Raw genomic sequence first — 27355 nt, forward strand, 5'->3', positions numbered from 1 at the left:
ACTGAAGCACAAGAGTAAGTTACTTATCCGATGGTCAGACATATTCATAAAATTGGTCTCTATTGTCTTAGTCATAGAGTCCTTCATTCCACATGTCTCCTGAAAGCATTTACTGGGTACCTTGTGTATGTGAGGTGCTAGAGATGAAGGAATAAGGAATGAAGGAATGAGACTCAGTCCAGGTTCTTAGGTTTATAGTGAGCTGAAGGAGCCAGTAGACCACACAGAAAATTAAGAGTGTGGTGAGTATGTTGGAGAGAACCAGCACAGTCTCGGAGGATCAGGGAGGATTTCCCAGCAGAGACAGTGTATACTCTAGGGCTTTTAAAAGGTTTAGGGGCTAGCCAGGCCCCAAAGGCAAGGGAAAGCATTTCAAGCAAACTGGTGGTGCAGGTATGGGAAGCAAGAGATAGCACATTTGGGCAATAGCAGATTGTTCCAGATTATATGGTGTAGATGCAGTGAGGGGAGTAGCTAGGGAAGGAGGCAGAGGCTAGGCCCTCAAGTCTGCAGGAATGAACTGGGGGAGCCATGGAATGATTTTAACTATGAAAGTGACATGATCAGAACTGTGTTATGGCAAGAGCTGATGGCTATGGTATGTAGAGTAAACTGAAAGGGAACAAAAGAGGAATTGCACAATCCACCAGAGAAATGACAAGGACCTGACCTGAAAGAGAGGCTGTGGGGCAGGAGAAAATCACAGATCCAAGAGAGGATGGGGCTTTGGTAAGCCTTGACAAACTGATTATCTTTTTTTTTTTTTTTAAGGTTCTTTATTCTTTGGGAGAGAGAGATACAGAGAGAGCACAAGCAAGAGGATGGGCAGAAAGAGGAGAAGCAGACTCCAGGGAGAGAAAGGGAGTTGGGGGAGGTACAGAGGGAGGGAGAGAATCTCAAGCAGCCTCCACGTTCAGTGCAGTGCCCAACCTGGGGCTTGATCTCAGGACCCCAAGATCATGACCTGAGCCAAAATCAGGCATCGGATGCTTAACCAACTGAGCCACCCAGGCACCCCAAGAGTCCCAAAATGTAAAATGGCTGGAGAGAGGTAGTTGAAAGCATTTTTGCTAACCCCTTGCTGAAGCTGAGACCAGAGAGCAACTTCCTGCCCCAAAGTGAGGTCCTTCTTTCCTCTCATTAGAATCCATAAAGATACCCATACTTTTTAAAATGGTGCTAAGAATTATCATTGCATTTTCAGATCCTCAGAGAACATTTGAAATTCACTAGCCCAAGGCTCTTACCTCCTGTGTATAATAGCCTTGGGTTGGCCTGATGTGAATGATTATAAAGAAATCCAATTGAATTAAGACTAAAGAGCACAGGGGTGTCAGAGTGGTTCAGTTGGTTAAGCATCCAACTCTTGGTTTCAGCCCAGGTCATGATCTCAGGGTCATGAAATCAAGCCCTGTGTCAGGCTCCACACTCAGCAGGGAATCTGCCTGAGTGTCTCTCCTCCCACCCCCCACCTTGTCCCTCCCTCCATTTGTGCTCTCTCGCTGTCTCTCAAATAAATAAATATTTTAATTTTAAAAAGAGTGAGAGAGACTAAAGAGCACAGAGTAGCTCTACGACGTAATCTTACTGTCATATGAATCGCAATACTTCTCTTTAGGGAAGTAGTAAACAGTACAGGAAGGCTTCTACTAGAAGTTCAGGGCTTCTGTTTAAGCGTTGATAAATGTGCATTATTTCAGGCATAGAGAGATTCTAGAATTAGGTTTGGAGAATATCAGCCTGTCAGGTTTTCTCCTATTTTTCCCAGTTACCAGTTTCATACTCATTATATCAGCAGTTTTCATTCAGATGTATCCAGCTCATTTATAAATAAATCGCCAGCCAAGAACCTGTGGTCCTTTGAACGAGTGGGCACCCAGAGGCCATCTAGCACGGCCTCTGTGGAGGAGAGGGGAGCAGCTGGGCAGAAGGAGCTACAGCCTCAGGCTTCAGGGAGAACCTGGGAGCACAGGGAGCCCTGGTCATTCCTCAGGGAAGAGAGATGGATCGATGGCACTCTAATTTCCTATGGAATCAGGGAAAACAGTCCATACTTAATATATCCCAAGGCATGAGCAAGAGACAGACCTGAAAACTTGACCTAGTTGTGTATAAGGAACACTAATTATAGCCCCTGTGGGAGCTAAGCGCTATTTGTGGCTTGTTAACATGTGCATAAAAGCTAACATATGTCATTAAGGGTCAGAGTAACTGTGCCGAGCAGCTTGTTATTAAAACCCCAAACTCTTCATGTGCTCATCCTTCCTTTAGGCGTGTCACATCGTCATTTACTCATAATTTTCAAAAATTAGAAGGAATACAGGTAGTATTATTCTGGAAGTTGTTAAAATACAGACTCAGACATGATCTCGGACCCTCACTAGACAGATATTTCTTAAGTTCCTGTTGTGTTACAAGTACTGCTCATAGTCCTAGGAAGGAGCCTGAGGCAATGGAAGACGAACTTCCTACCTTCCAGTTGCATAGTGAACTTGAGAAGAATTCTGTGTACTTAGAGGAAACTCCAGGAAGATAAAAGCAAGGGCATAGCCCGTTGACATGGAGCAGGCTGAAGGAATGGTTTGTTAGATGGGATGGGATTCGTGAAAGAAGGCTGGCTTGGGAAGGGAAACCCTAACTCACACAGTAGTGCCAGGCAAGGGCACGGCAGGTGAGGAAGAGCTGAGGGCCAAGGAATATCCCCCCTGTTGCCACAATGTGGCATGTACCCTGTTGCACTACTCTCTCCTCTTGAGTTCTGAGCCCACTGAGAACAAGACACACAAGGCAGACTGAGATGGGTATATTCTGTGACTGATAAAGTTTGGATCAGTAAAGGCAGCTTGAGTGGGTTCAAGCATTTGGAACAACCCTGAAGTGAATGTTATAAAAAGAAACTCTGGTTGGAGTGACTAGAGGGAGCAAAAGGTAGCCAGAAACAGACAGAAGCATGTCCCCCTACCAGGCCGGGTACCCCAGAGATGGTCCTCTTGTGACTGTCACCATGTGGCGCCTTCCAGTGCTCCTGGGAACCTGCCCACACCATGGCCGCTGAGGGAACCTAGAGCTGATGCTTCTGCTCTTGCTCAGAACAGCCAGTCCAGATCCTCAGCAGAACTTGGCCTCTACCCTGCTTCTGGAAGCTTCTCACTTGCCTGCTGCCGCTTGCTGCTTGCAGAAGGTTTCCCAGAACCTAAAGATTGAACCTGCAGTCCTGCTGCAGAGAGGTTTGCAGCAGCCACCCCCTCCTTCTCTCCCACTTAGGGCTCCCCTAGCACTTGATTTATACCTGCCACTTGTCTTTTTTTTTTTTTTTTTTTTTAAGATTTTATTTATTTATTCATGAGAGACAGAGAGGCAGAGACACGGGCAGAGGGAGAAGCAGGCTCCCTCTGGGGAGCCTGACACAGGACTCAATCACGCCCTAAGCCAAAGGCAGATGCTCAACCACTGAGCCACCCAGGCTCCCCTGCCCCGTCGCCTGTCCTGATCCCATTATCTCATTGCTTTGTCATTTTCCATTTTCTTCCCTGTTTCCATCTCTAAGACTGACTTCCTGAAGGGTAAGGACAGTATCATATTCATCTCTGTATCTCCAGCCACTGCACAGTGCTTGTTTCTAACAAGCATTTCAAGGCCTCTGAGCATCTCTGTACATATTGCTCTTTTTAAAAAGAAGATGGTGGTTATGATCTGGGAGAGGGACCTAGAAGAGAGGTGTGCTTATGTAAGAGAATTAAATGCACATTATAAATCAGAGAGGTTTCCTCTCCCTTTGAATAGAAGGGTTGGATGTTTGATTCCTTGCCAAGGCATCCAAGGTTTAGAACAGGGTGTAATGAGGACTTTCTCAAGGTGGAGCTGCCTGGACAGGTGTGAAGAGACAGGAAGCTTCAGCACCCCAGGGGGCTGGCAGTGCTTCTAAGGCATCCTGAGCACTTCTGTGTTCACCTCTGTGTCCTCAGACCAGGGAGCCTATATCCCTGAGGGGAGCCTGGCAGAGGAGGCTCTCCAGGGCAAGGCAGAGACCCCCAGTATGCTGCCCTGGGAACGGAAATGTTGAGGCTTGTCGGAGACCAGGCTCGCTAATGTGGACAGGTGGGCAAAGCACCAGATCTGTGCCACCCCCACCTGCCTTTCACAGAGATTCCCTGTGGGGTGAGCTAATGTCAGCTGCTGTCCCCCACCCACATGACAAAATGGGAATGATTTGTGTACCACGATGGGATCCCCGGTCTCTGCTCCCTCTGTGAATTCCGATCAGAGCCTAGTCTTGCTTCTCATGGAAATGATTTGCACAAGACAGAGGTTCTATGTTAGTTGTTGCTGGGCTGTCTGGGAAGAGTAGATAACTCACATCACAGCTGGAGTTGAGAGTGTGCCCAGATGACTCAGACTTAAGTCCCTAGCATTTCCAGGGGGCAGAGAAGGGAGGCAGAGGACTGTCACGCTTATGGGATGATATATCAGAAACTTCTGGGGGTCAAGTGGAGCAGTGGCCGGCACCCCCTGTTCCTCTGAGATGTAAGGCTTTCAGGTTAGTGGCCTCGATGACGGATTCGGCTCCTCCACGGCTCTTTCGGGTAATTGTACTTAATGCTTAGGAAGTGCTTGGATTCTCCCCCTTTCTATTCACAGGACACTCTGCACATCCTCACCCTGCCCCCATGTCACACCCCACGTCACTCGAATGTGAGCCAAACAGCTACATAAGAGATGTGGAATCCTTTGACGTTAGTAAAACCTGCACTGGGGAAAGGGAACCCATGCAGCTGACCCTTGGATTTTACCATGACTGCTTCTCAGGGCTGGCTCAATTGATTCTGGTTTCCATGGTCCAGTGAGCCAGGGGGGGCTCTGTTCCTGTTCACTGCCTGTGCTAAACTCCTCTGCCAGACTGAGTTTCCCCAAACCCTGCTTTCACCTGTCACTCAAAGACCTGCCATCTCCTGAAACAAGTTTTAGGGAGCAGTAAGGTTTCCATAAATATTCCAGGACAGGATATAGGATGGCTAGGTTTTAGTTTTGCCAAACAAGGATATTGTCTTAAAAAGCTAGTTATCATCTACTGTCATCATGATTTTACAAATGAAAACATTTTAGCACCAAAATGACAAAAAGACTTGGTTGAGCTTTGTGGAACACCTCTTTCTCATTTTGCTAATCTCAGACCAGCCTTTGCAAGCGACTAGATTGCTCCGTCAAATCCCAGTGCCTCCTGGCTTTGAAGGCCCTCTGTGACATGGCTCATGTTTGATGCTCCCTGTGTCCCACCAACCCGTCTACCTTCCTCGTCCTTCCTTGGTTTCACAGAGCCTAGGCCTCCACTGCTCACTGCAGTCCCACATACCTCACTTCCTCCAAGTGAGCCACCTCATCCCTTACTTCTCTAGGTCCAGATGCAGCACTTCATAGGTTTTCATTCATTTCATGTTATAATTTCATTTCTTTTTCACCTCCATCTCCCTCCTTGCCTGCATTCTTGAGTATCAGTTGTGTAGAAGGCAGATACCTTGCTGCAACTTCTCACCCATCAGTCTGTGGTGTTGGCACAGAAGAGACATGTTAAAGCAGTTTGCAGCGCTGTGAATGTCACCTGAGGTCAGTGGGTGCTCAAGGACATGGTGTCCATTTTATGTCAAGTCTAAAACTTGAAGATATGGTCCCGTTCTTCCTCAAGGAATTCCCACATTTTTAAAGAATAATATTGTTGTAACACAGTTTGTTTTGTAGCACTTTTTCCATTCCCATTTTAAATAGCATGTGGCAGACATTTTTGAACTAAAGAGAATTTAAGAGCTTTAAAAGTATTTTGTAACTTGATCCCTATTTTGATTATCTTTTTTATTTCCCACATATTTTTTTAACATCTACCAGGTACAAGTACCATGCCAGGTATTGGGGACAAAGAGAAGAGAACGTGGCCTCAGCTTTCCGTGTCCCAGCACTCCAAGTAGCCTAATGTCTCACGGAGGGAATGGAAGAGGCGGGTGCCAGGGAAAAGCCTGGATAATAGGCCACATTGGGTTTGTGTGGACATGGCCGCCTAGGTGTTTTATATGAGAACGCTTGCTATGGTTTGAAGGGCCTACTTTAAAAGTCAATTAGAGACAAGGTCAATCTGTTTTTAAAAGTTTTCTCCTGTACAAAATAGAAATTAGCAATTTGCTATAAGAAAAATGCTGGAAATGCTGAAAATAAATTAGAAATTCTTTAATTGCCCCTTGAATTGTGACCCCCTGGGGTAAAGGAAATCTGCCAGAGTAGAAAGAAATGAGCCAGACCCCGAAGGGCAACATCCAGGGAGGGAATCCCAGCAGGTTTCTTATCTGCTTGTCAGCATTAAATTGGCAAGCTCCTAAATAAGAAAATTTGCTAATGAATAACAGTCTGCAGGGTTTGAAGTACATTTGAGCAGGGAGCCTTTACTGAGCTCTGAGAATGCATGCTTGGCCATGGGGCAGTTTGAAACTGATTTGCTACAATCAGTTTCCTTCTGTAAATAACAAGGGGCTCTCCCCTTCCCTTCTCCTGCCCTCCACCCTGGCCAAGTACTAGAACGAGCTCTAAGTTTCGCCTGCCTCCCTGTCTGGCCTGTAGGGACACACTCCTGAGCTCAAGCAGAGCGGGAGCAAAGCTCTGAGCTTCTCCCTTTCTTCGGTCTGCCTGGCCATCCAGCTTCCTGGCTTGGATTCCTGACTCCTTGTTGCCGGGATTTCTCAGTTTCTGTGGAGATCTGTCCTGGTTGCCCAGAGGCCTAGCTCTGAACTCCTTTTTGGTACACACTTTTGCTCCAGACTGCCCCAGGCCCAGATTCCCTTCTCTCCTTGCCACCAGCTACAAAGCAGTGAAGACTTAGAGCGTGGACCCTGCACTGGACCTCCTAGATTCTGACCCTGACTCTTGCACTTAGCCATGGGACTTTAAGTTTTCTGTGCCTCAGTTTCCTAAGATAATGAGTAAAATGAAATAACATATCCCCAAGGTAATCATAAAATGGATATAATGTGAGGCACCTAGCTGGTTCAGTTGGTAAAGCATGCAATTCTTGATCTCAGGGTTGTGAGTTCGAGCCCTGTGTTGGATATAGAGATTACTTAAAAATACAATCTTAAAAAAGAATAGTGGAGATACTGTTCCTGAGACAACCATCATTAAAATGGAGATAATAATAGTACCTATGCCATTGGGGTACTGTTAGGTTAGTGACTTGTACCCATAGGACAGTGCTGACACATAACAGTAAATGGCTGTTAGCTGTGTGGTTGGGCGCTGAGAAGGACCCCATTGCTGTCTTCACAGAAGAGCCAGTTCTAGCAGAGCTACGGTGGAGGTGCGGGGGTCACTGGCAGTCTTGGTATGGAAAGACTTCCCTCCATTTGCTATCTTTCAGTTGCCTCTGGAGAGAGGGGAAGGATTTGAAATGGAGGTGGAGGGGTGAGGACAGGTCCTCTCCTACTGTTCCACAGGAAGGAGTGGTCCAGTTGGGCCAGGTGGGTAGAGGAAGCGCAGTGGCAAGAGGTCAGACTGGAACAGGGGTTCAGGCACTTAGGACATGGTACTGGATTCACAAGCAGGGGGTATCTTGAAGGGTTTGTGAGCAAAGAAGGGAAGGAGATGAAACACCCATCCTACTCCCAAGTTACTCAAAGAAGAAAAGATGCAGAAGTTTCAGTTGACATAAGCCTTCCTCAATGTTGTTATAGACTGTTTTTAGCTTTTGCTATCATAAATAGCACTGCAATTAATATTCTGTATGAAATTTTAAAATCACTTTCGATTATGTCCTTAGAGATACACTCTTGGAATGACCGGATTGTAGGGAATTAACTCTTTTTCTGTGACTCTTTTCTCTTTTTGATTAGCTTTACTATTTTATTTGTAATGTGTGGTTTGTCTCACAAAAATTTAGAAATTAACAAGTAAGGCCAGTATAGGCATTCGTCACTCCTCATCTAGTAATAACATTTTTCTCTGTATCCTAAAGAGTGTACATTTTTAAAGCTTTTGATACAAATTTTCCAGAAAGGTTAAACTAATTTAGGCTTTCCCCAGCAGGAACAATAGTGTATTGTCATTGCATCTCACCAAATTGAGAGTTTGTGGGTTTTATTTAATCTTCATTATTATGATAGGTTGAAAATGGTGTTTCATGATTGTTTTGACTTGCATTTGTTTTATTGCTTGTGGGCTTGATCACCTCCTGCGTCCTGAGTCCTCTCTTTGCCATTTCTATAAAAGAGCAGATTTTATATACAATCACTAGGCACTCCTTACACCCTTAGCATTACACCCACCAGCCATATTTTTAGCCAGAATTACTTTTTTCCCTAATGAGGTATAATTTACATACAGTAAAATTCCAGGGTTTTTTGTTTGTTTGTTTAGTTCTCTCACCCTAGACAATTTCTACTTCCCCCTTTGTACTCATGCCCTCTCCCTACACTCGGCCCCTGGTAGCCACTGATAGTTTTCTGTCCCTATTGTGCTGTCTCCTCCAGAATGTCATACACGTGGAACCACACAGTTGGTAGTTTTTTGAGTCTAGTTCTTTCACTTAGCATCATGCCCATGAGGTTTCTTTACCACGTGGTCGTGTGTACCCGTGATCATTCCCTTTTGTTGTAGAGAAACATCATTCCATGATGTTGTAGGTGGTCCAGTTTGTTTATCCATTTACCAGTTGAAGGGCTTTTGGGTGGTTTCCAGCTTGGGGCAATTATAGAATAATGGTGTCATAAACACCCACAGGCTTCAATGTGATGGTTAAGTTTTCATTTCACTGGGTAAATACCTAGAAGGGGGAATTGCTAGATCATATGGCAAGTGTGTATTTAACTTTATTTTTAAAAACTGGCAAACAAGGGGTCCCTGGGTGGCTGTCAGTTGAATGTCCAACTCTTGATTTCAGCTCAGCTCGTGATCTCAGGGTCATGAGATGGAGCCTTGTGTTAGGCTCTGTGCTGGGCATGAACCCTGCTTGAGATTTTCTGTCTCCCTCTGCTCTTCCCCACCCCCCTCAAGAAAAAAACACAAAAAACTGCGACACTTTTCTACACTTTTCTTGACATGGCTATACCATCACCAACAATTAGAGAGTTTTCGTTTCTCTCCATGCTTACTAGCACTAGGTATTGTCAGGTTTTTGTTGGATTGTTTATTTTTTTAGCCATGTTAATAGGTGTGTAGAAGTATTTCATTGGTGGTTTTAATTTGCAATTCTCTACTAATTCATGTGCATATTTGCTGTCTGCATATCTTTTCTGGTGAAGTGCATGTTCATATCTCTCACCCATTTTTTAATTGGGTGGTTTAATTTCTTATTACATATACCCTTTATCAGGTATGTGATTTATAAATATTTTATCCAGGTCTTTGGCTTGTCTTTGCATTCTGTTACTTTTCACTCTTTCTGTGAAGAGTAGAAGCTGTAGATGTTGATGAAGTCCAGTGTATTGAATTTTTCTGTTACAGATTTTACTTTTGGTGTCCTAAGAAATGTCTGACTAACCCTAGGTCATAAAGATTTTTCCCTGTTTCTTCTGGAAATTTTATAGTTTTAGGATTTACATTTCAGTTCTTTCTTCTTTTTTAAAACGCTTATTTCCTGGGCTCAGCTTTTTTTTTTTTTTTTCTAACATAGTTCCAGTAACTGAGACAGACATGTAACTGAGCATAGTTGGGATGGGGTAGTCCTGAGAGCCTTGCTAGGCATGGTGCCCATCAGGAACCATCTAGAAAGGAGGTGGCGGCATCAGAAACTGCTTCAGGAGTGGCTTTTAAACAGATATGAGGTTTCTCGGGCTTAAGATTTGGCATAAAAGTGAAGATTGTATCTTCTTAAAGGAGGATGAAGATGATAAGAGAAAAACCTCTAAATTTTCTAGATAAATCCTTCTGACTGCTGCACGAAGTCGGGTTGGCAAATGGTGCCAAGCACAGGACTTTGTCAATTACATGCAAACACCCATGTCAGTGAGTCACCCAATCATGCTTTAATCTCATAACCAAGAGGCTTTTAAAAATTATAGTCAACAAAGCAGCTTGCTAGTTATGACTGCCATTGGAATTGGGTTTTCCTTAGAACAGCTGGAGTATAATTTGGTGGGAAGAAAGCCTGATATGGGTGAGAGGCCAAGGATTGCTTGCCTGGGAAGGATGTGCTGCTAACGTCTGATAGAAATCTGTGAAATGACCAACCTCGGCCAAGCTAAGTAGAAGCCTGCCATCTTTCATCCATGGGAAAAGATACTGTAGCAAAAGAATTCAGAAAAGAACATTGATTATCAACTTTGTATCTGTCACTGTAAGACAGGTAAAACATGGCCCTGTCTCTAAGAAACACATGGTTCAAACATGCTTCGTGCTGGGTTATAGAATCTGGGAAAAGATTCCTGTTCTAGTAAAGGACAGCAGTTGAGAGTTGGTTGGGAATGTCTTCTTCAAGGGTGATTCAGGCAGAGCAGTGCAAGAGTTTGGTATGTTCTGGGAGGTGCGGGCCATTGGCATGGTGGGTCATAGAAGGGTTCACGGTGGCAGCGGGAGATATGACGAGGGCCAATCTTGGAGGACCTTTTTTCTTCTGCCCTGAAATATGAGTGCATTTCACATATGGGAATGATGGGATGGGATTTTCTTTTTAGAAAAATCTCTCTGGCAGCTCTCTAGAAAGTGAATTGGAAGGGGTCAAGGTGGACCACAGTTGAGTCAGTGAGATGGCTGCATCAGGAATCCATATGAGGCCCCCTGGGGCCCTAACTTGAGGTCACACAGCTGATGGGAGGGCACAGATGAGGAAGATGCTGAGTAGGTGGAATCAGACCCCTAAAAGGGAGGGGGTGCTTCTAGATACTCCTGGGTTTCTGACTGGGTGGCCAGGTGGTTGTGATGCCACCCAGGAGGGCCCCCACCCCCCAGGGAGAAAGAGCAAGCATCAGTTGGGGACCCCCTGAACTTGAGGTGCTTCGGACCATCTGGTTAAAGACACCCACAGAGCAGCCAGCCAAGCAAGTCTGGTGTGCGTTTACGTCCCCCGCCACAGGTTCTTCCCCTGTTCAAGGGAAGTGAGTGTTCCTGGAAGCTGCAGAAGCATGTGTGCCTTCCAAAGGACAATAAGCAGGCCTGGAAACACAATATGCAGTCTAGTAAGTGAGTCCGGGGGTGCACATACGGGCCCTGAGGAGCCATATGTGGCACACCCCCAAAAGCTTCTGTCCCCTCACCCAAGGCCTAGATGCCACATGAGGGCTTCCCCTGAGTGTGGAGCTGGAAGAAAGCAGCCAGCACTGGCTCTTGTCTTCCCTCCCTCCCTCTTTCCCTCCTTCTCTCCTTTTCTCTTCCCAGCTGAGCCCTTCTCATTTGTTTAAAAAAAAAAAAAAAAAAAAGTGAATTCACTCCCAGTCCCTTTGAAACCCAACATGTCAGTGATAGATGAGGCAGTATTCTTTAACTTCAAAGGAGAAAAAGTGAGAGAGTGAATGCAGGCCAGGGGAGTTGAAAAGTCCAAGGGAACAGGAGACACATGGGGTGACCCTGCCATCAGGAGGAGCGCCCTTGATCCCACCCCTGCTGGTGCCATGCAAAGGCACAGACAATGCCACTTTCACTAAATCATGAAGGATCCTGAATACCCGTTTTTGTCCATTTTCAATGGGCCTTGGGGATATTGCTTAAGATATAGCCGGCCATTTGTGCTGGGTTCCCAGCTACTCAAAGGCTCAAAGTCAAGTGCTCTCTGGACTATATAATGGAGTCTTTGCATATGTGATTTTTGGGGGAGATTTTTTTCAGATTTCCATAGCTAGTCATAGGAAGGGTGACCTTGTGGGTAGCGTGGGCCATTGTCGTCCATCTCACATCCAGCCTTTGAGTGATGCTGAGCTTTGTGGGGTATCCATGCAGCACCTAATTCAATCACACATCTGACCCCTGCCTCTCTTTGGCACCATCCCCTTCTCTGCGCTCAGTGTGCTGCCGGGGGCCTCTGCACAAACCCTGGCTGTCCTCTGGAGGCATTCTGTGCTAAACAGAGAGCTCTTGGCCATTTGTCCCGCTTTCAGAATTCTCGGCCCCCTGGTGAATCTGGCATGGGGAGTGGCTGCTTGTTCTCATGAGGGTGTGCGCCCGAAGATGCCTGTTGGAAGTGCCTTTTAAAAGTCCCCAGTTGTTTCCACGGTGGAGTCTTGGGAAGCATGACCTGAGGTCATTTAAGGGCTGGCATGGTCACTTCCTTAATCGTCTGTGACCGTTAAGAGCCTAATTTTCTATAAAGAGGCACAGAGGCTTCCTTGGCTTGTTATTAATAATAACAAACAGCTAGAATTTATTGAGTGCTTGCCGCTTGCCAAGTGCTTTCACATGTTACCTCATTTAATCCTTAAACCTTCGACCCATTTTTACAGACAAGGAGACTGAGATTTGGGGTAGGTAATTTGTCAAAAGTCACATACTAGAAACAGCAGAGTGAGAACAGAAACTTTCCTTATTCTGCTTCGTTCTTTCATTTCTTTTGTTGGCTGTTTTATGTTCTTTTACAAATCAAACAAATGGATAAAGTCTTACTCTTAGGATAACTTTGAAGAGCTATCATAAAATACTGTATGATTCCATTTCTCTAACATTCTCAAAACGACAAAATTACAGAGCTGGAGAACAGAGCGGTATTGCCAGGAAGTTGAAATGGTGGGGGAGAGGAAGATGGTGTGGTGAGGGAACAGTTCTGTATCCAGATGGCAGTGGCATTTCCACAGATCTACAGTGTGACCACAAGACATGCAACTAGGCACACATGCCACACCAGTGTCCACTTCCTGGACCTGATACCATGTTCTAGTTATGTAAGCCGTAACCTTTGGTAGAAATGGGGGAAGAGGACACAGGACCTCTCTGTAGTAGCTTTGCAGTTTCTGTAAATCTGTAATGATTTCAAAACAAAAAAATGAGTTTTTTATTCACCTGTGTGGTGCACCAGCATTGCACCTGGGAAAAGCCAGGTCTCAACTCAGGAGCTGCCTGCTGTCAGAAAGTGGTACGCATCAGAGAGCTGCCGGTGGCCTAGGAGGGGACACAGGTGGGAAGAGGGTCCAGGTTTGAACCTCTGTCAGATGTCTCATGAGAACAGGAGTCAGAGCCCCTGGGCTCACGTGTCACAGCTGTAGCTGTGTGACCCAGGGCCAAGCTGCCCAGCTCCCAGGAGCCTCTGCACCCCAGCTATAAAGTAGGAATGGCAACAGCACCCACCTCTGAGGTTATTGAGAGAATCCAGGGAGAACATATTAACATGCTTAGCAGAGAAGGATGTACTGAGTAAGCTCAGTAAATCCTGATCATTTTTTGTTGCCATCATCTATGTTATGTTACCTGTCCCCAAGCTGTACCCCCCACTTGGTAGTCAGACCAATCTCATTCGTATTCACAGAACAGTGCATATTAATTCCTACTTCACTGATCATGGTTATTTACTCCTTCAACAGTTATTTGGTGAGAACTTATATCTCCAAAGACTGGTAGGTCCTGGGGGTACAGTGATGGACATGACCCAAGGGGTCTGTGCCATAGGAGGGCTAAAGCTCCTCTATTCTCCTGTTACCTGGAATTTCTCGTTTGTGTTTCTCAAATCCTCTCTGTCCTGCCAGACTCACCTGAGGCCTCATCCACTCCATGCAGGCCACTCTCCCAGATCCTTCTCTGAGCTCCAGTAGCGTTAGAGCTCTGATTTAGTCATCTCTGCCAGCCTCAACTCTCCTTTTCCTCCTGTGGCTGGCACAGTACCGAGCAACACAGGCACTGTGCTCCACAAGTGCTTGCTCACAGAATTGTGAAATGGATGGCCAGAAGGAACCAAAGAGAGTATCTCTTCTGGGGCTTTCATTTAACAGAGGATGTCATGGAGAGGGGCCCATGATTTCAATAGTAGAAACTGGCTATGTTAAAAAAAAAAAAAAGAAAGAAAGAAAAAGAAAAAAAGAAACTGGCTATGGGAAACAACCCATGTTTCCAGTACCATAATAATAGGTCCTATATTAATCTCTTTTTTTGTTGTTGTTGCCTTGTTTTTCTCTCTTTATTCCTGCTGTCCAGTATTTTGACTAGCCTACTGGCTAGAAGTAGTAGAAGCCCTTGGCTCTACTTCTGGTCTCATTACTGTGTGACTGAGCATGTCAACCAGAGGACAGGCTCATTGCACCAGAAAAGCAGAGCCAGCCCATCTCTCTCATCCTCACTTGCTCTTACTTGAGTAGCCTTACCTGCCATGTCCAGTGTCCACACAGCCCACTGCCTCTGGAGGGCCCACCCGGGTGTCTTCTCCCTTCAGCCCAGCTTCTCTACCTGATACTGGGCAGCTCCATCTGCTCAGCCTCTCACTCCAGCTTCTTGGCTTCAATTCTGCTGAACAGAGGAGTCCCCTACCTTGTTCTCTGGTGATACCTTTGCCAGTGAGCCTTGAGAGACTGACACCCAGAGCCCCCCCTCCCCCTCCTCCTTCCCCCTCCCTCTCCCTCTCCTCCTCCCCCCTCCCTCTCCCTCTCCTCCTCCCCCCTCCCTCTCCCTCTCCCCCTCCCCCCTCTCTTCCTCCCCCCTCTCCCTCCTCCTCCCCCCTCCCATTTACTGCCCCTTGTCTATAAGGATCTAGAGGAGAGAAGTCAATTGTTGCAGGCCCTATCAGTGAGAGAAGCAGCAGCAGGTGTGGCCCAGTGGGAAATGCACTCTGGACTTAGGTAGGTCTGGGTTCCACTTCCAGGTGTGCTACCTGCTGATTTACATATCGCTGACTTCCAGGAGGCAGGTAACCTAGCGCCCCTGAGCATCTGTTTCTCCACCATTAAAATAGGGGCACCTGTACACATGAAGCTCTTGGCACCATGTCTGGTTGCATATGGAAGCTGTATTCCTCCTGCTAATTGCAGGGCCCTCTCTCACCTAGAGACCCTTTAGTTAACAAAGGCTTGTGGGAGACCGCAGAGAGTCATCAATCAGGATTTCTCTATCAGAATTTCCAGTCTAGTTGGGATGGTACAATAGTTAAATACATCGTTAAATATGCTATGACATGTTCCAACTTGAGAAGAAATGAGAAGAATCAGACCATGATAGAAGCAATTTGCTTGTATCCGGACTGTCAGAAGCCAGCCCTCTGCCGTGCTCTAGCAGGTCGTTGCGGCCTCTTCCTCTCCCAAGCAGGGATTAGCAGGCAAGTTGTTGCCGGTGCAGAAGTGCTGGGCAACGTCCGCGGTGAGGCCTGTCTGCCAACCTGAGGCCTCCCCGCCTGCCGTCTCCGTGGAGAGCAGCCCAAGAGGCCTGGTCACCAGAGAAGAACCGTCAGGACTGCCCCAAGATGGCAGGCCCTGGGTGGGGGGAAAGTGTGTCCTGCTACTGTGGAAATCCCCCAGGTTTAAGAGTGGTCACATTTGGAACTGTCGAGTCCCAGTTAGCTTGTTCCAACGTGCCGTGCCATCGTTTCCATTTTGATCTCAATTCATTACAAGACATAACCTTAGGTCTGGTGGTGACAGGAATATTTATTGGCTGTTTGCCATAGACAGGTGCTGTTCTCAAGTGTTTTTCCTCATTTAATTTTCATAAAAACTGGGACACCTGGGTGGCTGAGTGGTTGAATGCCTGCCTTTGGCTCAGGGCATGATCCCGGGGTCCTGGGATCGAGTCCCACATCAGGTTCCCCACAGGGAGCCTGCTTCTCCCTCTGCCTGTGTCTCTGACTCTGTGTATCTCATGAATAAATAAAATCTTTTTAAAAAATTTTTCATGAAAACCCCATGAAATTGGTACTAGTATTATCCCAGTTTTACAGAGGAGGAAACCGAGACACCAACAGGTAAAGTAACTCCCTGAGGGAATAAAACTAATAGAGAGGAAAGGCCAGGATTCAAAACCAGACAGCCAGAGGTAGAGGAGGAGGCTGTGCTCTTTCTTTGTGCTCCATGCAGCCAGCCGCCCAGCAAAGGTGGGTAGTTGTAGGTCCACCTTTTCACAAGTAGAATGACCTCCTTCCTGACCTAGGAAAGCCCAAGTCCCAGGGAGGAGGGTTGCAGCAAAAGCACAAGTCCTTAGAAGTGCTAGAAAGAGAACTCGTCCAGTCTGATGCACTAATGGGCAAGAAGTGAGAGCAGAAGAAGGCCCCTGAGGGCCATGCAGACTGGGAGAACTTCTGACTGCCCTCCACCACCCAGCTCCAACCTGCAGCCCCTAGCCAGAGTATACCAGGGCTAGAGGGAAATCAACTGTCTGCTTAATGAAAATGTTCCCCTAAGATTCTTGTGAAACTTATTTTTGTAACATTTAACATCATATGTAGTTTCTTCAATGATTTTCAACCATGTGAGATTATCCAAGGAGTCTCTGTTACCAAAGCTGACTTTTCAGTTAGCAAGGCAAACAAAGTCTGTCCATTTTCCTCCTTCCTGGATCTTGGCCCTTGCTAGCATCCTCCACCAACCTCTGCCCATAGTTTTTAGTCTCTGCATTTCATCTTAGGGCAAATTTCTTTCTGTACTTTTCTTGAAACCTTACAACATGCAGGTGTTTGGTTTTTACCATACTTAGGATGGTATCTATTAGATATTGTTGTTCATAAATAAAACAGCTAAGATACTAGTGATTATCTTGGATGAGAATTGGAACCTCGGATACCCGCAGGTATGGGCCTCCTAGGTGTCCCTTCCAGATTGTTCTGAACAATCCAGTAAAATGTTGTCAAATCAACAGGCGGTTTGTGACTGGATCGTGGTGGTCTGTGATTCTTCTGCCAGGGGATGCTGCTAAGCCCTCTGCTGCAGGCAAGGCCAGGTTGCAGGAGCCAGGGAGAACCGCAGATTGGCTGCCCCAGGACCGGAAATGACCTTAGAATGTTGTCCTAGAATATGGTGTCCAGACGTTTGGCTTTGGGAGGAAGGAAGTGTAATTAACATGGAATCAAGTCATGAACTTTGACAGTTTCTCTTGGCTACACAAGATAGCCATAGGCAGGAGACTTCTTCCCTGCCACTTCTCTCTCATTAAATCATCTCAACAGGTGAGCACTGGTCTTTCTGAAATCTTCAGAGCTCTTCTTCTCCCAGATAGAGCAGGGATTTATCATGGGTCCTTTATTCCAGTAAACCTAGAAAGTATTTCACATTCATCCATAAAACAAGCCACAAGGGTGACCATAGAGGAACTCAGTTCCATTTTACAGGTGGAAAGGTTAAGGCCAGTAGAACCCCACCACCACCCCGGAGTCTGGTAGAGAACAGAGATGAGGCCAGAGCTGCTGGCTCCCAGCTTGGGGTTATATAACTCCCGGACTCCTCAAGTCCCTGGAAACTGAGGCCAATTCCCTGGAAGATCATTCTGTTCTCTCCTGTTTTTTCAAGAAGAGAGCCAGCTTGATCATTGGCTCTGAGGATTGTATGAGAATGTCCCGTTTTCTTTCTTCCATGAACTGAATGCCTACCATCATGATCATTGTTTAATCAGGTTGTATTTGAACCTGCCTGGATCTCATATTTTTATGTATGTTTGGCTTATATTTTGAAGACCCGTATTTCATTTATGTATACCCTCTTCTGTTTCCAAAAAGGATTTGAGAAGACTTGCAAAAAGGAAATAAACAGTGAAATGAATACAATAGAAAGAAAGATGGAAAACCAGAACCACAGAAAGGAGACAGAAGTAAAATGACATCGGTAGGAGTGAACATAGTTCCTGTGACTGGGCATCCTATTTTCTGATTCCAATATCAGAAATACAGTAGTCCCACTTTGGGGGAGAGATCAGGCCACGAGAATCATCCTGAATGCTCCAGCTGTGAGTAGGAGGAGCAGCTGGGCTGCATGTCCTTGCTTCTGACTGCATGTGACACATGCACACTTGTTCACGACACTTTGCCATAACTGTTGTCATGTTGCTCAGAAATTTAAGGAGCCAAAATGTGGCCCAGTGACCAGGTAAGGCCTGATCAAGAAAGCTCTAGCAGGGTGATCCTGTTCTGCTAAGGAGGATGCTGGTCTCACCTGGTAGTAAAGGGAGAGAGGGTGTGGGGCAGTGGCTCTTCCTCCTTGGCCTTGCTGGTGAGCAATGAAATAAACCCCAGAAGGGGAGGCAGCATGACAGGCAGGCAGGAGAAACCAGGGCCCTCCTCACCTGAGAAAGGCTTGTTTTAGCTGAAGCAAACCTAGCATGAACCAACAAGCATGGTTTCCTTGCTGAAGAGCAGCTTTCCCTATGGATTGACCAGAGCTCTAGAGACCAACGTTTTTCTTCTGAGCACAAGTGAAACTTCAGCATTGAAGAATCCTTGTCCTATCAGATTTAACCTTAATGAGAATAGAACGAGCCTCTGGAACAAGGTGCAGTGGAGTCAGGAGAAGTGGCTTTAAGTGAAAACACAGCTGTGGGGTTTACAGACGCCCCTGCAGGGAGGCGTCATCCAGTGGTGCGGCCAGCCTCACCATAGACTTTCCAACACTAATGAATCGGGAACTCCATGCTGAACAGGATTTAGTTTGATGGGTCCCTGTGCCAGCAGATGGATGTATTTTTCTTGAAAGACCAAGGTGCCAGAAATCTCCATGATTACGTTACTGGAGCAAGGTTCTTTTTTGTGGTTTGGGAAGTTGAGCGTCAGGACTGCAGGATCCTCTTGCTCTTTCTCACTCTTATTTTTTCCAGGTCAGAACCAGAGCTTTGGGGTGGGGAGGAAAATCCTGCTGAATGAGCAAGTTCTTTCTTAAAAAGCTCTCTCCAAGTCCAAAAAGACTTCAGTGGACTTAGGAGAAAGAAACTTAATACATTGCCATAGAATCGTTGTGAACCAAGTGGAAGCCAAGTCCACAGCATCTTTGTCTTATAAAAGAAAGCAAAGAGGAGATGGAAAAAAAGAAATAATGCTTAGGAGATCCAAACCAAACAAGAAAAACTGAAGAAGAAAAACGAAAGATCACCTCGGAGAACGTGAAGATTTCCTTCTAATAAGATTTTTCAATTACAGAACCAAGGTTCAGGTAGAAGTAACTTGTGCGCTTTGAAAGTGCCATCAATGGCATGCCTGAGATGTTTGAAGAGTGATGGCGTTTGCCACTTTCGGCTTAAGGAAGAGTTGGACACCCCGCAAGACCAGTGGACTGTGAGGGGAAGAGCCGACCATACAGCAGCTGGAGGCTTCCCAGGCTGCTCCTTGACCTGCGTTTGAACCTCGGTCCTAATAGCTAGCAGATTGAAGGAGGCTCCCAGGCCTCCCGGAGAACCCATGTTGGTTTGAACCAGAGCGATCCTGGCCACAGAACCCGCGCTCTGCTGTTAGCAGCCAGCCGCCTCCCTCAGTACACCCCCGGGACGGGGGCTCGGAACCTGGCCCCCAGGTCCCCACCTCGGTCACGAAGCAGCCGGCACGTGCTGCCTGGGCCATGGTCAGAGACACCCAGTTGCCCATCAGAAGTCATTTCGAAGCTGTCGTGGACGAATCGGGCAACTCCTAAACCTCTTAATGTATTTCTTGCCTTCCAAAGGTCAGGCCAGGTGTTTTCAAAAGCACCAGAAGCTCTGAGCTGGTATCTCCCTTAGCTGATGGAGTTTCATGCCATGTGGCCTGTGCGTAATGTTCTCCAGAAACGAGGCTGTTTGGAACTGGATACCTGAGCAAGCTGGAGCCCAGTTTGCTCACTGGCCGAAGGGAACACCTGGCACGCCACCTTTAGCCGCCCTTTCCTGTCCTGTTCCATTACTCTTTTTCGGTTATTCTTGTGAATGTAATCTGGCCCAGCGGCTTCACGGATTGGCGTACAAAGAAAGGTCACGTTTCCTTGAAGAGTTATATTAAATGACTCTGTGGTCCCCTCTGCTGCTTGGCCTGGGGCGGGCCTTCTTCCCCTAGTTCCACCTGAGGAGGCTTCTGTAGTCCTGAACCAGTCACTCTTGCTTCCTTGTCTCCTGTGGGAAACATGGCCCTGCTGCCTCCCTGGCCATCTCGCACCCGCAGAGCCCAGTGGGACTGAAGAAGGGGCTCTTGCAGGCCTGACAACCCCAACGGCCCTGTAACCCACACTCCCACAGCGAATGGGGAGGGTCTGTTCTTTCCCAACAGCCCCAGTCCCTTCGAGCCAGCCCAGCTCCTCGTCACCCACACTGGGGCCCGGCCTGGAGCAGGAGGGCTGGGTCTAAAGAGGTCCTAGCAGGAGTCTCCTAAGCTCCCCAGCACCTGTCCTCCCCTATGACCTAGCCTGAGCCCCTAGAAGTAAGAGGCTTTTCCATTCCCTGCCCAAGGAAGATTGCCTGGCCTTTGTCTAGAGGAAAGCCTTACTTCTGACTAGACTCATTTAAAGGCCTTTCTCCTCTGCTGGTGGAGGGTGACAGTGACCTGGTTACTGCCTTCTCTTCTCACCTGACACCAGGAATGGGGTGCAATTGGAAACTGTCCTCCCCGGCAAAGGTTGACTAGTAGCAGCTGCCTCCGGAAGAGGGAAAGATGGACCTCGTCAGGTGTCGTCACAACGGTCATTCCAAACCAAGTGATTCCGTGGGTGGTCCCGGCAGTCTCCACATAGCCAGCAGTGGCCCCCATGGCAGCCACAGGCCTGCCTGCTTCCTTGCTGTGCCAGGCTTGTAGGACACAGTCAGTAAATATTCTTGAGTGAAAGACCGACTGCGTGTTTCTTCAAAGGCGCTGGCAAAATGCACCCGGGCAGCAGGCGGATTTGAGCCATTGCTGCTCATCTGGTGGCAGTTACTGAGGGGCACAGCGGTGAGGCAGAAGTTCTTCGCTGAGGTGAGAGGAGGCGAAACAAACTCAGGGATGAGATCAGGGGACTCCAGATCTGTCCAGCCAGAACCAACACATGCCAGGGGCCCAGAAACCTGCAGGGGTGAGATCCTGCCTGTGTATCAGATGACTGGACATTTGTTCATAAGTAAACAGAACGCTCCCTGTCTCCACTCGGCAGGTCAGCTCAGCGACACGCATTGAGCATCTGCGTGGACAGTGATGAGGCCACTCCCGCGGGGGTACCCGGTGAAGGTATCTGCCCTGAGCCCTTGGGCGCACTGGGAGAGAGTTACCAGAGGAGGGAATAGTGAAGATTGACTTTCCCAGAGAAAAGCTCAAAGGATGTGTGGGGTCCGGGTGGGGTAGACAAGAAGGGCACTCCTAGAAGCAGTCACAAAAGTTCCTCTTAATAAGGAAGAGCCAGAGGTATGAAAGTACATGATCCAGACTCACACGGTGAGCTGTGCAGTGTGGGTGAAGTGCATGGGATTATGCAGCAGGAACGGAGGGGCTGGGGGCACCCTTCCCTGTCAGGCAGACTCATGTTTCTCCCTTAAGACTCCTGTCACCTACCTTGAGGTCCTCCCTGGTTGGCACCCTTTCCTCAGTGCATGTGCCCTCGCCATCCCTCCATTATAGCCCATTTTTGTTTGTGTGAGAGAGCCAAGAGAGCCCAGGCTGTTTGACTCATACCTGTGGCACATAGCAGGAAGCCATCAAAGTGTCATCAGGCTTGTGTTTTAGAAAGGTAACTCAGCTGCCTTGTGGAGAGTAGAACCAAGAAGTGAGTAGACGTATTATGCGTCTGTGTCCTCGAGAGAAATGATGTACAGTTACAAAAGAACGGTAGAGTTCTGGAAGGCTGGCAGGGACCAGGCGTGGCTCAGTAAAAGCTCTGGCTCTGCTCTTCTGCGGGTCTTCAAAGTCTGTTCCTTCTGTGAGTTGGCTTCATTCTGGTTGCAACAGCTCTGGTCGCTCATGCCCAAAAGCACTCAGCAAACATCCCCTCATACCTCATTGGCTTCAGTTAGGTCACATGCCCTTTACCGAACCAGTTCCTAGGGCCAGGAAATGCCATGCACCGATTGGCTTGGGTTCCTGATCCATTACTGAGAGGTGTATGAGGTTGCCTTAGAACTGTCAGGCTCTGCCCTGGAAGGAAACCCGATCTGCTTCCCCCTGGATTCCCTTGAGGGTGTGGGAGGGTACCTAGCTGAATAAATCGAGGATGTCATTGGGAAGGAGGAAGGGAATGCTAGATATGCATCTGGGTCCGCTGCATAGACCAGTTCAATTCATTCATTGACGTATTGAACCTTGCACATAGTAGGTACCTACAAACATACCTGCACATCCAAAGTGACACACTTTGTGGATTTAGTTTGTTTGGGAAACATCATATTATCATCCTGTGTGAATTCAGACCTCTCACAGAGGACCTTTTCACCCGAACCTCCGACTCTCCATTCCTCGACTTCTGCTCATGTCTTGAGACTGACTGCGCCATGTCAAGGTCAGACAGGACCTACTCTCTGACGTAGTCTCTGGTGCCTCCCATTCCTCACACAGCGACTCTCAGTTCCTCTCCTTGACCTCATGGACACTTGTCCAGTGGTTAGCAACCTCATGGACACTTTGATCACACTTTAGTTCTGTGACTGACTTGCTAACTTGAGCTAAATACTTAAAAGTCCTGTGTACCATGGATAGGACCCAACCTCACAGGGCCATTTAAATAGAGGATTCAGGACCAATAATGTGCTCAATATATATTAGCTCCATACAAGACATTGGTCACCCAGATCTTTCTGTTGAATTCTTCCAGTCAGCCCCTTTTGTTTTTATTTCTTGCCTGATCTCCCCTTAGAGTCTCTGGCCCATCTGTTGCCAATATTGTATCTCTACTCCCTTGCTCCATTATTCTTCCCTCAGACCTTCCTGGCAAATGCTCAGCTTTGGACCAACCTAACTTTCTTTATGCCAATGTCTAAGTTGCTAGAAAAAAAATCAACTTCTGGGCAGATGGTTGCTACAGTAACTTCAGTTCCTGTGGCCTCAGCTGGACCGTTAACACTCCCTGGCAATCCTCATGCTCTTCCCTGGTCAACGGTTTTTCCTGTTCTCCAAAGAAACAGTTTCAAGCCTTCATCACTTTCCTCCAACCTCCTTTCCTTCCCTCACCAAACCCTCCATTCCTTGTGGATAATTTGACCTCCTAATTCTCAGAAAAGAACAAAAATCAGACTGGAACATTCCAAACCACCACCATCCCCTATCCTGCCCACCCCTCCCCCCCAACTCCACAGATCTGCATCCATGCCCAGCCTTCCCTACTGCTACAGTGCAGAAAGGGTCTTCCACTTGTATGTTGGTTTCCAGTCCCTTCCGTCATCTCGGACACCTTTGCTCTTTAGTTACGTCCATCTCTCCTGTATCTTCAAGCCTGCCCTCTGTAGTACTTCTTTTATATCAGCATTGAAACAGCCTGTTGTCTTACAATATACTCTCCTTTAAGCCCACATCCTCCTGCCCCGTCCTGTTCCAATCCATTCATCTTGACTCTTGCCCACCACCATCTAACTTACTAAAAGAGTTACATGCATTCATGATCCCTACCTCCTTACCTTCTACTCATTCTTCACTCATCACACACCTTGATCTCTGCTCCCACCACCCTCCTGAGAGTCCTTGTTGCTAAATCCAATGAACTCTGTTTTGGATGCTTGTTTCTCTCTTACTTGAACTCTTAGAAGGATTTAATGCTGCTGACTACTCCCTCCTTAAGACATGTTCTCCTCTTGGGTCCTGTAACATCGTAAGTCAAAACCCCATTGCCCTTCCTCCTTAATCTCTACTGCCCAGCTCTGAAGTACAGCTGTGCTATCAAAGACCTCATTTTCACTCCACATACTTTCCTGGGACATTCCCAGCCACATCACTGTCTTTAGTCACCTTCTTACCATCCAGAGGCTTCCAAATTTGTACCTCCAGATAACTGTCTTGCCTACAAAACCAGAATTGTTTGTACAAGCTGCCTACTATTCATCTCCAGTAAGGTGCCTCAGAATCAGCAATCCCAAACAAAACTCAAGTTCTTCTTCTAAACTTGCCATTTCTCCTTGTCACAATGAGTAGCAGCACCATCTGCCCTGCTGCCCAAGGCAGAGTGCCTTAAACATTATCTTTGACTTCTCCCTCCCCGGCAGGCTTCACATCCAGACCATCACCAAGTCCTCTAATTCCAGTGAGGTGGAAAGAGTGTGGGTTTTAGCTGAAATTCTAATTGTGGCTTGGACAAATTACTTAACCTTTCCTAGCCTCATTTCTCCCCTATAAAAAGGAAATCATAATACCTAATTCAAATGGTTGTGGTCAGGGTAAAGGAGAGCCTTTACTTGGTAGGCATTCAATAAATATGAGTTCTCCATTCAGTAAATATGAGAGCTCTTCTGGCCTGTTCCTTCCCCACACCCCCATCACCACCTCTACTCATTCACCTAAGTGTTGAATTGGTATTTACATAGTTTCTTGACCTCAGGAATGAAATTTCCCATGATTCCATGACTAAGGACTATGGCTTATAGCTCCTCATATTTATCATAAAGCATTTGGAAAATGCAAAGAAAGGAGAGAAACACTGTTGCCATCTTTCCTTCCAGTCTTTCTTCTATGTGATCTTTGTTCTGTTTTACATAGTTTTCTTGGCATATAATCAAGTATGCATCCTGCTTTTTTCCATCTAACCCAGATATTTTCCCAGATTAAGAAAAATTCTTCATAAAGAATTTAAGGGCTGCTGTTCTGCATGTGACTATGGTATAGTTTACCTAACCCCTCAGCTATTGCTGGTTGTTTAGAGTCTTTCCAATAAACAATACTGAAGTGAACAGTTTTACAAAAAAACTTTTCCTCTTACATTTATGATAATTTTTCTAAGCCATAAATTCATAAGTCACTGAGTCAAAGGATTTGAAAATTTCTAAGCAGAGCAGTCTTTGAAATGGACTAAATGAATATAGGCCTGGCCTCAGCTGCAAAAAGAGGTAAAGAAAAAACAGTATAGTTAATAGATTTTTTTAAAAAAACAATTATTTTCGGTTTTACTGAAAGAGGCCTGGGAAGATCCAAGCAGTGCTCTGTAGGGAAAACATGCCTTTGACTTGAAGTTCCTGGCTTCATGATGGTGAAGAAGGGCTTGTTTCTGTTTTTGTATTTTCATCTGGGTCAGTAAGAGGACAAGCCATTCCTACAAGCTCTTTTCCCTCTCAGGAAGAGAAAAATCATCCAGCATCTAATGATGCAGATCTGTGTTAACAGCCTTGCAGTTAAAAAAAAAAAAAAAAAAAAAAAAAGTTATAATAATGTATCTTCCTAATGTGCAGTTAATTTTAGTTAAAATTTCCCTGGCAATTTAAAAACCTGGTGAATTTGTAAATCTAGTAATTGGCACTAGGTTTAGAAATGTTAAAGCTGCCATAACCAACTCAACTCTAGCAGGACATACAGAACTTCCCTGAGCTCTGGCTTCCTGGCAATGCAGGAGTTCTGCACTCACCTGAGCACTTCCCTCCAGGATCCAGAAAGAAACCAAAACCTCATTACCAGATTCTTGTTCCTGATCATCCCTAATCAGAGAAAGCTACTGCGTGCCTCAAAGTTAACATGTCCAAAATAAAACTTTTGGCTTTCTAGCCACCCCCAGATTCATTCTCCTCACTCAGCAAATGGAACAGCCACCTACCCGATTGTTCAAATCAAAAACGAAATGTCCTTGATTTCTTTTCCAGTATCACCAACATGGAATCCATCAGCATATCCTATAAACTCTACTTCTAAAACTACTTTTTTTTTTATTTCAATTTTTTACTTAAAATTCTAGTTTGGTTGGGTGGCCAACTCTTGGTTTCCACTTGGGTCATGATCTCAGAGTCATGAGATTGGCTCCATGCTCAATGTGGAGTCTGCTTGGGACTCTCTCTCACCCCCTCTCCCTCTGCCTACCCCCCTCCCACACACACACACCCACTCTCTTTCCCTTCTCTCTAAAAAAATGTAAAATCTTAAAAAAATAAAATAAAATCCTAGTTAGTTAACAGACAGTGTAATATTAGTTTCAGGAGTAGAATTTGTGATTCATCACTTACATAAAACACACTCATCTCAAGTGCCCTCCTAATGCCCATCACCCATCTAGCCCATTCCCCGCCTGTAGTTAAGAGTCTGTTTTATGGTTTGTCTCCCCATCCTTTCCCCGCTATGTTCATCTTCTTTGTTTTGTAAAGTCCACATGAGTGAAATCATATGGTATTTCTAATGTAGGTCTTAAATTGTCCATTTCTCTCCTTCTCACCACTCCCTCACCCCCCTCTCCACCCCGCAGCTCCAGCCCCCCATCACCACTCACTTGCATTGGTTGGTAGCCTCCCGCAGGGCACCTGCTTCTGCTCTCACCCCTACAGCCTGTTCTATACACAGTAGCCAAAGGGATCTTGCTAAAACATAACTTTGATCATGTCATCCACCCCGTCCTTACCAAGGTAAAGGTCATAAATCCTAACGTGGCCAGCGAGGTTCTACATGCTCTGACTTGGCCTCCCTCTCCAGCATCACTGCCCACCATGGCCCCCATATCTGCTGGGTTCTGGCTCACCAGCCATCCTTCGGTTCCCAGACACCTACATCAGGGCCTCTTTACGTGCTGTGCCAAGAAGAACCTTCTCACCCCATCCTTCCCTCCTCCTTCCCTCACTCCCAGTCTAGATCAGATTATTTACTTCTGGAGAAGTGCAGGAGTCTTTTTCCTGCTTCAGAGAACGTATTTTATTTGGAAGTTTTGTATTCATTCATTCATTCACTCATTTGTGTGGGTACATGACTGGTACCAATCTTTCCGACCAGACAGTAAGATCTGTGAAAGAGGCCCCTCTCTGCTTCTCTTCCCTGTTCTTTCCCCATCCACTAGCTCAGTATCTGGCACAGAGTAAGTGCCTAGTAAATAATTGGTTACATGCTAACTGAGCAAGTAGAGTCCCAGTAACAATCCTCACTGATGACGGTGTCCCTGTAAGGCATGGCTCTGCCCAGAGGTGGCAGGCCCAGGCTCTCCACAACATGTCAGCTGGACGGAATGCGATTTTGCTTTACTTTTTTTTCTCATTTCAGCAGCCAGAATGAATAGCACATGCCTGCCTAGACTTAATTTTTTCTCTCCTCTCTCTTTATGCAGCTAAAGCTTGCTTTCACTCTGGATCACGAGACTGGATTGCCCCAAGGATGCCACATCTATGAGTACCGTGACAGCAACAAGTAAGCCACTCAGCGGGAAAGAGCGTCCTGCAGAGGTAGCGCCTGTGGGCTTTCTCACAGCGAGCTTCTCTGACAAAGGGGTTGGCAGGAAGGGAATCACATTTTGGGGGACTCAACTGGAAAGCAGCCGGCCCAAAACTGTTTCTCCTGTAAGATCTCTTTGACTCCTAAATATAGGACTTGAAGTACTGATATGAGAGATATTAGAAGTATATGCAGAAGTAGACCTTCCCTTCTAGACTTCAGCTCTCCTCTAGGGAACACCTCCCTCCCCAGTCCCGGCCCACTCCGCAA

At 46.5% G+C, this 27355-nt stretch overlaps 1 protein-coding gene across 12 annotated transcripts in view; it reads left to right on the top strand.

Annotated features, from left to right (window-relative positions):
* DIS3L2 (DIS3 like 3'-5' exoribonuclease 2) overlaps positions 1-27355 on the top strand; it is a 346721-nt gene that overhangs the window by 275683 nt on the left and 43683 nt on the right. For all 12 annotated transcript variants that reach the window (XR_013363376.1, XR_013363377.1, XM_077869235.1 and 9 more), the window contains one exon: positions 26982-27061. Coding sequence is in view for 10 of the 12 variants with exons in the window: in XM_077869235.1 (XP_077725361.1) it covers positions 26982-27061 (80 nt within the window). In the remaining 2 variants the exon portion in view is untranslated. The remainder of the gene's footprint in view (positions 1-26981; positions 27062-27355) is intronic.

Source organism: Canis aureus, chromosome 24 (genome assembly GCF_053574225.1).
Source record: "Canis aureus isolate CA01 chromosome 24, VMU_Caureus_v.1.0, whole genome shotgun sequence".
Lineage (NCBI taxonomy): Eukaryota > Metazoa > Chordata > Mammalia > Carnivora > Canidae > Canis > Canis aureus.